The following is a 13,153-nucleotide window of genomic DNA, read 5'->3' as shown; positions in this document are numbered from 1 at the left end:
ATATCTGGCCTTTTCTGTTGTTAACAGAGCATCAAGAAGAAACATACAAACAAACAGGAGATGAGCACATACTTGAGGTTCATCGTGTCCCGCATGAAGGAGAGGGTGAGTCCTGCACAGGGTCTCCTGGCCTCCCCGCCAGGCTGCCTCCCTCCATGCCCTGCAAGTTAGTGCGTGACAAGTGAATATTTACAGAGCAGGTTGAGGGTGGAGAACACTGCCGTCATACTGCTTCTGTGCGCGATGGCTCCGTAGAGGCTTTTGTTTTTTTATCTTGTCTTTGTTTTGACAGGCATTTCTTTAGCTGCATTACATTAGGTACTTTTTCTCCCCTGCTGATACATTTCTTTTGTTTCATCTTTTATTTTTCAAACTCTTTACCTGAGGTACACTTGACCTACAACTGGGTGTACCACATAGAGTTGATAATTACACACGTAACTCAAAGTTCACCAAGAATTATAGTCGCCACCCGTCACCATGCAAATAGCAATACTCCCCGTGCCGCACTTTTCGTACGTGAACGGCCGGCTTCGTAAGAGGAAATTTGTTCTTCTGCATCCCCTGACCCCGTTCTGCCCATCCTCCACCTCTTTCCCTCTCAGTCACCAGTTTGCTGGTTGTATTTGACTTTGTTTCTGTTTTTTGTTTGTTTTGCTCTTTAGATTCCACTTGCAAGTGAAACTGTATGGTGTTTGTCTTTATCTGACTTACTTCGCTTTGCATAATACTTTGTAGCTCCATCCACATCTTGCAGTTATTGCCTGGCAATGTTGTGATAATTAGTGTCTAAAATGAAGTGGAATTTTCCAAAATAATTTTCTATTAAAACCCAAAAATTGCCACATTGAACTATATAGTGCACGTACGTTTTTCCAGTAAATTCTAAAGTACCTATTGTCTAGAAATTGTCTCACCTGTCTCTCAATGACCTTTCAGGCTATAGACCTTAATAAGAAGGGGAAGGACAGCAAACACCCAATGTACCGGCGGCTGGTGCACTCGGCAGTGGACGTCCCCACCATACAGGAGGTACAGCCGGGCCCTGTCCGCTTTCTGACACACCTGTAGCTCCCACGTGACTCCCGACTCCCAGCTGAGCGAGATTCTGTTGCCACGCCCTCGGGTGCGCGCCTGCCCATCCTGTACTTAGAGCCTGAAAGGTGCAGCCCCTACAGGGGTTTTGCTGCTGCTGAACTGTGCCTACTACTGTGCGTGCAGGTCACGTGTCCTGTTTGAAAAGGCCTGGTGTTAAGCCAGCCATACGTTCTGGATACTTGCTGGTCACAGAAGAGGCGGGAAGAGCCTGGTCAACTTAATATTTCGGATTCGAGGACTCTTATCTGTACGTGGTTTCCTAGCGTTAGCAGGTGCTCAGGAGTTTTTCTCAAGGGAGCATCAGAGTCTAGGACTAGAGTCTTGGGAAACAGCGAAGTGAACTTGAACAACACAAAGATTATAATCAGAAAACTTAATTTTCTTAGACTTCTTAATTTTACCTTCTGTAGCTGAGTATTGTAATGGGTTTGTTAAGGTTTAATTACAATTGCAGTAAAATCCAGTAGAACATTTTAACACACTTTCCAGTTAGGGTTGCTGAATTACTAATTCTGTACGCATCCTTATAATTTCAGATCTTGTCGTTGGCCATAGTAGTTTATAGGGAGACCATAGGAATAGTTTTAAGTTATTTTACCAGTACTTAGCCCTCTTGGCAGCTGGGAGAGACTGCAGGTGATTACTTCAGTAGAAAACGAGGGTAAATGAAGGTTGTTCCCCCTAAAGCGGCTGGCAGAGTCTGGAATAAAATCAAATAGTTTTCATTTCACCTCCTGCCCCCAGGTTCCTGTCCTCAAGCAAAGCCTCTTTTCCTAAACCCTAAGGTCTCTAAGGGACAGTCCTTCCTGCCCCTGCTCCTTCCGAGCTTCCCTTAGTCTGATCCTGGCGGATCCGTAGAGACCACCAGCTGGGCTGATGGGGTCTTGGGAGGGGCTGTTCACGAACAGAAAGCACTGTAAGGAAAATGAGAAAACATGATCTTTATCCCTTCAGGAGCTTACAGTCCAAACCAAAACATAGGCTATAATTGTGCAAACCTCAAAAATCACAAAGATGCTTTGGGAATGTTGGGTTCAGTTTCTCCACACTGGGTGTAGATCAGGTCACCAGGGAACTCTAGACAAAGCCAGTGCCTGGGTGGACTGAGCCCAGTACGGTCAGAAATTTGCAGTGGGGCTCAGTATCAGTACCTGTAACTAAGCCTGTGACCCTCAAGGGCAGATGGGAGGCAGGATGCTCCAGCAGGGGATGTCTTGCAAGCCTTCTGGAAGAAAGCACCACTGGGGTGGTGGGAGGATTTCAGCAGAAAGGCAGAATCTTAATCATTCTTAAGAGGCCTTAGTATTCTAAGTTATTTTCAAGCTGATTTCCTAAAGCACGACCAGGATAAGAAAATGCTTCCTTGCTACTTCTAAATAACTTTGTCATACCCTTCTTCCAAAAACTTTGCCTGCCCCAGAAAAAAAAAAAAAGTCCTTAAATTCCCCCCATAATCCTTCGCATATATGTGTCTAGCATAGTGGAAACCTTCGCGTTGACCTGGTGCACAGAAGAACACCTCGTACTTTATGGGAAAGCGTCACATAGGCCAACAGTTGTTGCTTTCAGTCTCTGTAAGACTGTGCGAGGAAAACGGTAGGTGTGTAGTTACAGCCTCAGTGGCCACACTGACCGAAGCCTGCATTCTCCACGCAGCTCAGCAGCAGTGAGAGGCTCTGGCTGCGGGTGGAGCGCAGCCACTGATTAGTGCGGAGGGGGGTGGGGGCTTCCAGGTCCAGTGGGCTGCACTCCACGCTTCTGGGATATTCCAGCCGCAGGCGGGCCTATCAGTGTCCTCATGCGAGTCCCATCCATGCCGTGGGGCACGGGAGTGGACGTAGCGTCAGTCTGGAAAGTTCTGCTGTGCCCCTGGCACTAAAAACCCTGTTAGCATAATGCAGACCAACATTCTCAACTGTTAACGCTTTGCTGTTTTGTTTCCCGCCCTCTGCAGAAAGTGAATGAAGGGAAATACAGGAGTTACGAAGAGTTCAAAGCTGATGCTCAGCTGCTTCTCCACAACACAGTGATTTTCTATGGAGGTTGAAGGGTTTTTTCTTTTCTGTGCATGTTTCTCAATAGCATTTACCTTCCATGTTGGGAAATATCTTTTATAAAACATTACATTCAAAAAGTTGATACTTTAATGATTTGTAAATAAGTAATGTCAGTGTTTCAACTTTTAAAAATATTTGGTAATGTCATTAGAATGTATAAAATTGGCTGGCCAAGAATTCTAGTACTAAATGCTGAAAATATTTTTTTTCTTAATAGTTTTATATGTAAGCATAGTTGAGAGGATTTTTATAAGCACTTTGAATAATTCTGGTCCTTTCCCATTAATGTCCCATCATTTGATGGAAAAGAAAGAGGCCCCTCTCTATATAGAGAATCAGTGGTGTTTTGAATATAACGTTACAGCTGCCTGTAGAAGGTTGTTTTGCTGCCTGAACTTTATGTTATTTTTAAAAAAATGTTTATTTATTTATTTTGAGAGAGAGGGAACAGGGGAGTTACAGAGGGAGAGAGAGAATCCCAAACAGGCCCCATGCTGCCAGTGCAGAGCCCACTGTGGGGCTTGATCTCATGAACTGTGAGATCATGACCTGAGCAGCAATCAAGAGTTGGATGCTTAACCGACTGAGCCCCCAAGGTGCTCCTGAACTTGATTTAAAACAGACATTTTCATTTTAAATGGTATATGTCCACTTTTGTCACACTGAAAGAAAATGTAAATGATTGTAGTACTTTTGATAGTTTTGTGTTTCTGGACTTGTGGTAATAGATACTGTCTGCCTTTCATTACAGCAGACAGCGAGCAGGCCGACATAGCGCGGATGCTGTATAAGGACACCTGTCACGAGGTACTGCTCACTCCCAATAGTTAAACTCTTGCTGTTTTCCAGACTAACTTTGTTTAGAATTCTCCTCTTACATATGTTTCAATTTTACCATTTCCTTTAAATACAATTTTTTTTTGCTTGTTCTAAATACATAGGAAATAATGCCAATCAAGGGGGGAATTTTCTCAGAGAAATCCTAGGAGTTAGATTTAGTGGTTAAGTGACTTGTACAAAGAAAGTGTGTTTCGTCCTCTGTGACTGCTCTCAGGGATGTTGGTTACATACTGCAGGCAAATGTGTTGCACTGGGCAGATGCTTAATAAATATTACCCTCCTTTTCATTGTAAAATTAAAGCATAATTAACGTACAGTGTAGTGTGATACTAGTTTCAAGTTGCACAGGGTAGTGATGCGACACTTCATACGTCATTTACTGCTCCCCCAAGTGTGGTCCCGTCTGTCACCTCACTGCAGTATTACAATGTGACCAAACTACACACGTGGACGCGCGCACACATACACACACACACACACACACGCTGTAGGTTTCATCTTTGTAACTTACTGACTTTGTAACTGGAAGTTTGTACCCGATAATCCCCTTCACTCATGGCCCCACGGCCCCTCCTCTCTGGCAACCACCAGTGTATTCTCTGTTTAGGAGTTGTTTTTATTTTTATTCTTGTTTGATTTTCTTTTAGATTCCATGTATGAGTGAAATAATATGGTATTTGTTTTCCTCTGACTTATTTCATTTGGCATTATATTTGTATCTCCATCCATGTTGTTGCAAATGATAAGATTTCATTCTTTTTTTATGGCTGAGTAATATTCTAGTGTGTGTGTGTACCACTTCTTCCTTGTCCATTCCTCTACCGATGGACATTTGGCCTCTCTTCATAGTTTGGCTGTTGTTGATAGTGTTGCCTGTAAACATCAGGGTGCATGTGCCCCTTCAAATCTATTTTTATGTCATTTGAGTAAATACTTAGTGTGTAGTTACTAGATCCAGGGTAGTTCTACTTTTAACGATTTGAGGAACCTCTATACTATTGTCCAGAGTAGCTGCAGCAGCTTGCATTCCCACTGACGGTGCATGAATGTTCCTTTTTCTCCACATCCTCGCTTACACCTGTTGTTTCTGTGTTGTTAGTTTTAACCATCCTGACAGGTGTGAGGTGGTATCTCCCTGTGGTTTTGATTTCTATTTCCCAGATGATGAGTGATGTTGAGCATCTTTTCATGTGTCTATTGGCCATCTGGACGTCTTCTTTGGAAAAGAGTCTATTCATGTCTTCTGCCCATTTCTTAACTGGATTTTTTGTTTTCTGGGTGTGGAGTTTTATAAATTCTTTATAGATTTTGAATACTAACCCTTTATCTGACATGTCATTTGCAAATAATCTTTTATTCTGTAAGCTGTCTTTTAAGTTCTATTGATTGTTTCCTTTGTTGTGCTTTTTATCTTGCTGGGGTCTCCGTAGTTCATGTTTGCTTTTGTTTCCCTTGCATCCAGAGACATGTCCCATAAGAAATTGCTCCCGCTGTTGTCAAAGAGATTGCTACCTGTGTCTTCCTTTAGGATTATCATGGTTTCCTGTCTCACATTTAAGTCCCTAATGCATTTTGAATTTATTTTTGTGTATGGTGTAAGAAAGTGGTCCCATTTCATTCTTCTGCATGTTGGTTTCTAGTTTTCCCAACACCATTTGTTGAAGAGACTAGGGTTTTTTTGTTTGTTTGTTTTTCCCCATTAGAAAATATTCTTTCCTGCTTTGTTGAAAATTAGTTGTCCATGTAGTTGTGGATTCATTTCTGGGCTTTCTATTCTGTTCCACTGATCTATGTGTCTGTTTTTGTGCCAGTACCATACTGTCTTGATGATTACAGCTTTGTAATACAGCTTGAAGGCTGGAATTGTGAGGCCTCCACAAAGTTTGTTTAGTTATTCAGGGTCTTTTGTGGTTCCGTACAAATTTTAGGATTGTTTGTCCTAGCTCTGTCAAAATATTAAATGGTATTTTGATAGGGACTGCATTAAATGTGTAGATTGCTTTGGGTAGTACCAACATTTTAACAGTATTTGTTCTAATCCACGAGCATGGAATGTCTTTCCATTTTTGCTCTCTTCCATTTCTTTCATCAGTGTTTGATAGTTTTCAGATTATAGGTGTTTTTCACCTGTTTGGTTGGCTTTATTCCTAAGTGTCTTCTTATTGGTGGAATTGTAAATGGAATCAGTTCCTTGATTGCTCTTCTGCTGCTTTCATTATTGGTGTATAGAAACGCAACAGATTTCTATTTATTTTGTATCCTGAAGCTTTACTCAATTTATCAGTTCTAGTAGTTTTTTGGTGGAGTATTTGAGGTTTTCTATCTACATAGAGTGTCATGTCCTCTGCGAATAGTGAAAGTTTGACTTCTTCCTTGCCAGTTTGTATGCCTTTTATTTCTTTTTGTTGTCTGACTGCTGTGGCTGGGACTTCCAGTACTGTGTTGAATAAAAGTGTTGAGAGTGGAAATCTCTGTCTTGTTCCTGATCTCAGCAGAAAAACTCTCAGTTTTTCTACATTGAGGATGATGTTAGCTGTAGATTTTTCCTATATGGTATTGAGGTATGTTCCCATTACTCCTATTTGTTGAGGGTTTTTATAATGAATGGATGTTGTACTTTGTCACTTGCTTTTTTTTGCATCTGTCAAAATGATTATATGATTTTTATCATTTCTCTTATTAGCATGGTGTATCATGTTGATTAGTTTATGAATATGGAATCACCTTTGCATCTCCAGAATAAATAAATCCCACTGATTGCGGTGAATGGTTTTTTTTTTTCATGTATTGCTGTTTTTGGGTTGGTGGTGGTTTGTTGTTTTTGTATCTATGCTCACCAGGAATATTGGCCTCTGGTTCTCTGTTTTTATTGTCTTTATCTGGTTTTGAAACAATGCTGGCCTCGTAAAGAACAGTATAACCCATTCATATATTGATGTATACTTGGGCTGCTTCCATCTCAGTTATTGCAAATAATGCTGCTTTAAACATCCGGATGCACATATCCCTTTGTATTTGTGTTTTCATATTCTTTGGGTAAATACCCAGCAGTGCAATTGCCTAGAATTGTCGGCTAGTTCAATTTTTAATTTTTTGAGGAATCTCCACACTGTTTTCCAGAGTGGCTGCATGAGTTTGCATTCCCCCAACAGTGCAAGAGGGTTCCCCTTTTTCTGCATCCTCACCAACACCCTTTGTTTCTTGTATTAATTTTAGCCATTCTGACAGGTGTGATGTGGTATCTCATTGTGGTTTTGATTTGTATTTCCCTGATGATGAGTGACGATGAGCATCTTTTCTTCTGTCTGTTGGCCATCTAGGTGTCTTCTTTGGAAAAATGTTTATTCAGGTCCTTTGCACATATTTTAATTGGATTTTTTCTTTTTTGGTTTTAAGTTGTGAAACTTTTTTTATTTAACGGAGGACCATGGGGGAGNGGGGGAGGGGGAGGGGGGGTGATGGGCATGGAGGAGGGCACTTGCGGGGATGAGCACTGGGTGTTACATGGAAACCAACTTGATAATGAACTATTTAAAAAAATGAATAGATTTTGGATATTAATCCCTTAGTATATGTCCTTTGCAAATATCTTCTCTTATTCAGTAGATTGCCCTTTTATTTTGTTGATCATTCCTTCGCTGTGCAGAAATGTTATTACCCTCTTTGTTAAAGTTGCTTTCTTTAAAAATTTTTTAAAAATGTTTATTTTTGGGAGAGAGAGCATGCAATTCAGGGAAGAACAAAGAGAGAGGGAGACATAAAATCCAAAGCAGACTCCAGGCTCCAAGCTGTCAGCACAGAGCCCAGTGCAAGGCTCATACCCACAAACTATGTGATCATGAGCCGAAGTCAGACGCTCAACCAACTGAGCCACCCAGGTGCCCCAGAAATGTTACCCTCTTTGGATGAAAGATCCTATATAGACTTCACAGCAAAAAAACCACTTAGAAACAAAAACAAACCTATTTATACAATAAATAAAATACGTATTAGCATATTAGAGGTTTTCTTTGTGTATAGTCTTTTTTATTTGAAACACCTGAAGTCAAATTAATTTTGCAAAATTGTCTTAATTTATATAAAAAGTATCATTTCTTGATCAGATTTGACCTTTGTGTTTTCATTTATACCACAAATATTTATTTAGTGTCTACTACGTGCTCTGCAGGGTATTAGGAGGGATAAAGTGGTGATTGAGATCCTGCTTTCTGCTCATGGGGCTATATTCTTCAGAATATATATTCTGAAGAAAGAGGCTCAAAAAAGAAACGGACAAAATACCTGTCTTCACAAGTTGTGAAAGAATGGCATGAAAAAATACAATGATTAAAACAGAATGAGGGAAAGTAAGGACTTCCGTTATTGGTGATGGTCCATAAGATGGTATACCAGAAAGACCTGTCTCCTGAAATAGCATTTAATGTGTGTATGAACCACCAGAAAGGCAGGAGCCAGGCTGGGAGGAGAGGCCAGACCTCTTAAGGAACTGTGTTTTGCTCCAGGTCTGCCTGGGACTTTGGAGATGGTTTGAACAGGAACATGGCAGGCTTTCCTAGTATTCATTGAAAAATGAAAAATTTAAGCTTAAGGAAGAAAATTCAGGACTATCTATGCACATAAAAGAACGCTAATTTACGTGGATCTGTGATGCTCAGGTTTTATGTACGCTAAAATAGTTGCTTTTCTTTTTTAGCTGGATGAACTACAGCTTTGCAAGAATTGCTTCTATTTGTCAAACGCTCGTCCTGACAATTGGTTCTGCTACCCCTGTGTATGTGAAATTTCATGATTTTCTGTTTTTTACCTCTTAAGTATGTGATGTACCATTCTAAGGAAGTTTATTTCCAATTTGCTAGATCTGTTTCCTTGTATCTTAGTATATACATGGGCGCAGTGAGCATGAGACCTGAAACACAGGGGAAATAACTTGGCATCATTACCCATTTCTGACTTTAAAATGAGGAACTTCAGAATAAACCCTTAGTAGATAGAGTGAATTGCTACTCTTCCCCTTCTTCTTTCACAAGAAGGAGAAGGCTTCACGTATGCTTATAGCCGTGTGGGGTCCCCTGGAGTGACAGGAGTTCAGCAAGGTGCTGACTGGTCTGTGCCTGTGGTCGAGGCTGCACCCGGCCCTGGACGTGCAGGGATGCCTGTGGAGGATGCCTCTGTGCTCCTCAGACACTCGGGGGTCTCTGTGACCCCCTAGGCCTGGAGCAGGGCCTCAGACTCTCGCATCTCTCGCAGGCCCCCAGGTGCTGGAGTGCACCCTACGAAGCAGTGAGGGTGTTGTGTTTGCCACTGTTACTCAGGGGCCTCGCCTTGGGCACTGCCTCGTCCCTAGGTGCTGTGGGCTGCGTCTTCTGAAAGACGATCCGTACCGCTACTCTTATGCAGACTGTGAGTGTTTGATGCTTTACCTAAAGGTAGAATCAATCCGAGAAAAGAAAGTTCTGTGGGTTTAAAGGAGGTACAAAAAGAAGTATTTTCAAAATAATGTGCTATACTTCCTAAGTGCCGTATTAATGATGTGTGCATTTAATACTTTAAAAGTAACATGATTACATAAAACATTTTATTTCCAGATACCTAATCACGAACTGGTTTGGGCCAAAATGAAAGGGTTTGGGTTCTGGCCGGCCAAAGTCCTGCAGAAGGAGGACAACCAGGTTGACGTCCGCTTCTTCGGGCACCACCACCAGAGGTAGGTGCGACCCTACACCTGCCGGGGCTGGCCTCCCGGTGCCCCTTGGGGCGTCCATCAGGTGGCCCTTGGGGTTGGGAGGGCACTTGCCTCAGGAACAGTCTGGAGTTTACTCTAGTTTGGAGAAACCAGGTGTCAGCTTCACGACATTTCTCTAGTTTGGAGAAATGTCAACTTGGTTTTTGTTCTTTTGTGGGGTTTTTTTTTTTTTTTGGCATTTATTATCCATTGATTTATTTTGGTTAGTTACTGTTTTCTTTTTTTCTTGAGAATTCAATAGAATAGATAAGTGCAGGGGGAAAAATTAATAAAAACCAGGAAACCTACTACCCAGAATAGGAAATTACTAATACTTTGTTATTTTTGCCTTATGTTTTGTTTTGGCTTTTAAAGTTTTTACTTAGTTCCAGTTAGTTAATATATAGCAGATCAGCACGGAGCCTGACCAGGCAGCTGATGACTGTTTCTGGAAACGGTACTTGTAGTTTGGGCTCCTGACACAGTGTAGTGCGGTGCACACTCGGACTGGGATTGCAGGGTGAGGCAGGCTTGGAAGGGCTCTCAGAATGTGGCCGCTTCATGGTTTGTGACAACAGGACGTAGTTTCAGACACCCTCTCAGAGCTCTGTTAAGAGCCATAGACAAAACTAATCTAACAGTGTGCATAAGAATTACATGAATGGAACTGCCAGACATGGTTTCCAACCTGTATTTTGAAGTTCCTGTTGCTAGGGAGATGTGTAGAGCACACCTTAAGACATTTACATTTCCATGATATAAGAATACCTGTATCTCAACAGTAGAAATTTTCTATTGCTGTAAACTTATTTTTGTATAGTTACGTATTTCATACAAAGAATGTGAACTATACTATGAAATTATAGCTGCCTCTTTCATTGTGATGTCAGAACCTTAAAGAATTATTCTGAGTAACCTCACTAATAGCCATGACTGGACACTGATGAGAGTTCACAGATACTAAAGTAAAGGGGAAATACCAAGTCCACTATACGATCTAAAGGCCTTTCCAAGTATTTAAATGTCGTCTGTTGTGCCTGAAGTTGTAAGAGTTTTGTGTGACTGTCAGTACTGTGAGAAACTACGGAACAAGGGATTTCATTCCTCTCCACAGTAAATGTTTAGTCTTCACTTAATTTAAATAGAAATTCAGTGGCAAGAAACCTGTGAATAGTATAAATTTCCAAAAACGTAGTTCTGTTCCTTCAGAGGTAGATGCACACCTAGCTGATGATGTCAAGGCAGGAAACGTGGGTAATACCACTGTTCACTACAGAATGAGTGCTTGAACTGTATGGCTTATGAAGTAGTAGCTCTGAATGTTCTATTCTCAGCACACTGTATTGGGTTTGTTTCTGTTTCCCATCAGAACGTGGGTGGGGGGTTGGGGAGGCCGTGTACACTGGACAAGGGGGCAGAGGGAGGCCTCCATAGCAGCGGAGAGGGCCAGTGGGCTCCGCTAGTGTTCTGGCATCTTCTCGTCCTACTCTGGTCTCGGATATGGTGTTTAGTCACTCTCAGCCTTGTTGCCTTGCTCGCAAAATGAGGGCTTCAGTAGCATATCTCAGAAGAGTTTCTGTAAGGGTCAAAGAAATGTTTGTATGTTCTGATCTAATCATAGTGCCTGGTGGGCAGCAAATACTTAAAATCGTCTTTTAAAACAGATATCCAAACAGCAGGGCAAATATTTCATTAGTTAACCTAGAGAAACCAAAAATTAAGTTACTTTAAAAAAAAAAAACAAAACAAAAAAAACCCAACCATACTGGTATGTTAGAACTGATAATTGGCACTTTTTAGCAGTACTTAAAATATTTTTCATCCATTTTCCAACAGCTTTATAGTATCTACAACCATTAGTGGTATTTTGATAATGTGAGTTATCACATTATCTTATGCATTCATTATACGATGCAGGTAATATTTTAAAAGAACATTTGAGCTAATCTACTTGGGTCCTTAGCACAAGTTTGTGATATGAAGAGAAAATTACAACATAAAATTCCATTTCCAGAGATTTTATTTTCTCCCAAATGTATTTCCTGGAAGATTTCATCTAAAGAATTCTGGACAGATGGCTCTCCAAGGACTTGACTTTATTTTTTATTTTTTTTATTTTTTTTTAATGTTTTATTTATTTCTAGGAGAGAGATAGAGACAGCATGAGCAGGGGGGGGTCAGAGAGAGAGGGAGTCACAGACTGAAACAGGCTCCAGGCTCTGAGCTGGCAGTCAGCACAGAGCCTGACGCGGGGCTCAAACCCACGAACTGCGAGATCATGACCTAAGCGAAAGTCGGACGCTTAACCGACTAAGCCACCCAGGCGCCCCTCCAAGGACTTGGCTTTAGAAAATACTGTTGACCCTTGAACAACAAGAGGGTGAGACGCCAGCCCCCCCCACCCCAAGTCATAACTCACATGTGACTTTCCCCCAAGCACTTAACTAATAGCCTGATAGTGTAAACTCCTACTTTGTATGTTACGTGTATTATGTGCTGTATTTTAACAGTAAAGTAAGGAGGAGAAAATACATTTACGGCCCTGTCCTGTGTCAAAACAGTCTGTGAGTGGACCCACACGGTTCAAGCCAGTGTTGTTCAAGAGTCAACTCTAGCAGATCTACAGTTTTACTATAAATTCAGAATCTTTTCATTTTCTTCCTGTGGTTACAATGTGCCCACCCAATAAAATACTTGAACTAAATGAGTGATGAGGACATACCTTCCTGTAACCAAGAAGAAAGGGGGCGGAGACCCCACTCACTGGAAGTGGGGTTTTTCTAGAATTTGGCCTGCCAGAGGAAAAAGTAGCAGGGATGATCTGTGTCAGCAAGGCTGACTCTCTCCTGCCGGGAGCTATAGGCAGGAAGGAAGCACACCATTCTGAGCTCATTTGCCATCAGGTCACTGAGCCATTTGATTCTGCGTATATTCAGAGCCTTCAGGATTGACAAATGAGCAGGTAGAGCCAAGTTAGATTCTGCCTCTTTTTACTGGACTTACCCTGAATGGTAGAGTGTTTTTTGTGGATCAGATTGCATAACCAGTGAACCTCTTTAAAAGTGGAATCTGATCGGGGTGCCTGGGTGGCTCAGTCTGCTGGGCATCCGGCTTCGGCTCAGGTCATGATCTCAACGGTTCATGGGTTCGAGCCCCGCATCGGGCTCTGTGCTGAAAGCTAGCTTGGAGCCTGGGGTACCTGTTTCAGATTCTGTATCTCCCTCCCTCTCTGACCCTCCCCTGCTCGCGCTGTCTTTGTATCTCAGAAATAAAAAACATTAAAAAATTAAAAAAATAAGAAAAATAAAAGTGAAATCTGATCATCTGCAGTCATGGAGGGGATTATAAGAGAATAAGAATGTGTGTATGAACCACACACACACTTAATTATGTCTGATGTTAAGAGCAGCTCTGAATCTGTTTTCTTGTATCCAAG

General features: G+C 41.6%; 1 protein-coding gene across 10 annotated transcripts in view; it reads left to right on the top strand.

The window, feature by feature from the left end:
• The window catches only part of ZMYND11 (zinc finger MYND-type containing 11), a 133,948-nt gene that overhangs the window by 106,288 nt on the left and 14,507 nt on the right, over window positions 1-13,153 (top strand). For 7 of the 10 annotated variants that reach the window (XM_077758561.1, XM_077758559.1, XM_077758557.1 and 4 more), the window contains 6 exons: window positions 28-105; window positions 940-1,032; window positions 3,053-3,140; window positions 3,907-3,962; window positions 8,689-8,766; window positions 9,581-9,699. In XM_077758561.1, coding sequence (XP_077614687.1) covers window positions 28-105; window positions 940-1,032; window positions 3,053-3,140; window positions 3,907-3,962; window positions 8,689-8,766; window positions 9,581-9,699 — 512 coding nt within the window. The remainder of the gene's footprint in view (window positions 1-27; window positions 106-939; window positions 1,033-3,052; window positions 3,141-3,906; window positions 3,963-8,688; window positions 8,767-9,580; window positions 9,700-13,153) is intronic. The other 3 variants (XM_077758562.1, XM_077758560.1, XM_077758558.1) reach the window with 1 other exon arrangement.

Source organism: Crocuta crocuta, unplaced genomic scaffold, assembly GCF_008692635.1.
Source record: "Crocuta crocuta isolate KB4526 unplaced genomic scaffold, BGI_CrCroc_1.0 scaffold32, whole genome shotgun sequence".
Lineage (NCBI taxonomy): Eukaryota > Metazoa > Chordata > Mammalia > Carnivora > Hyaenidae > Crocuta > Crocuta crocuta.
The sequence above is the reverse complement of the archived record's forward strand: the minus strand, read 5'-3'. Positions and strand labels throughout refer to the sequence as shown.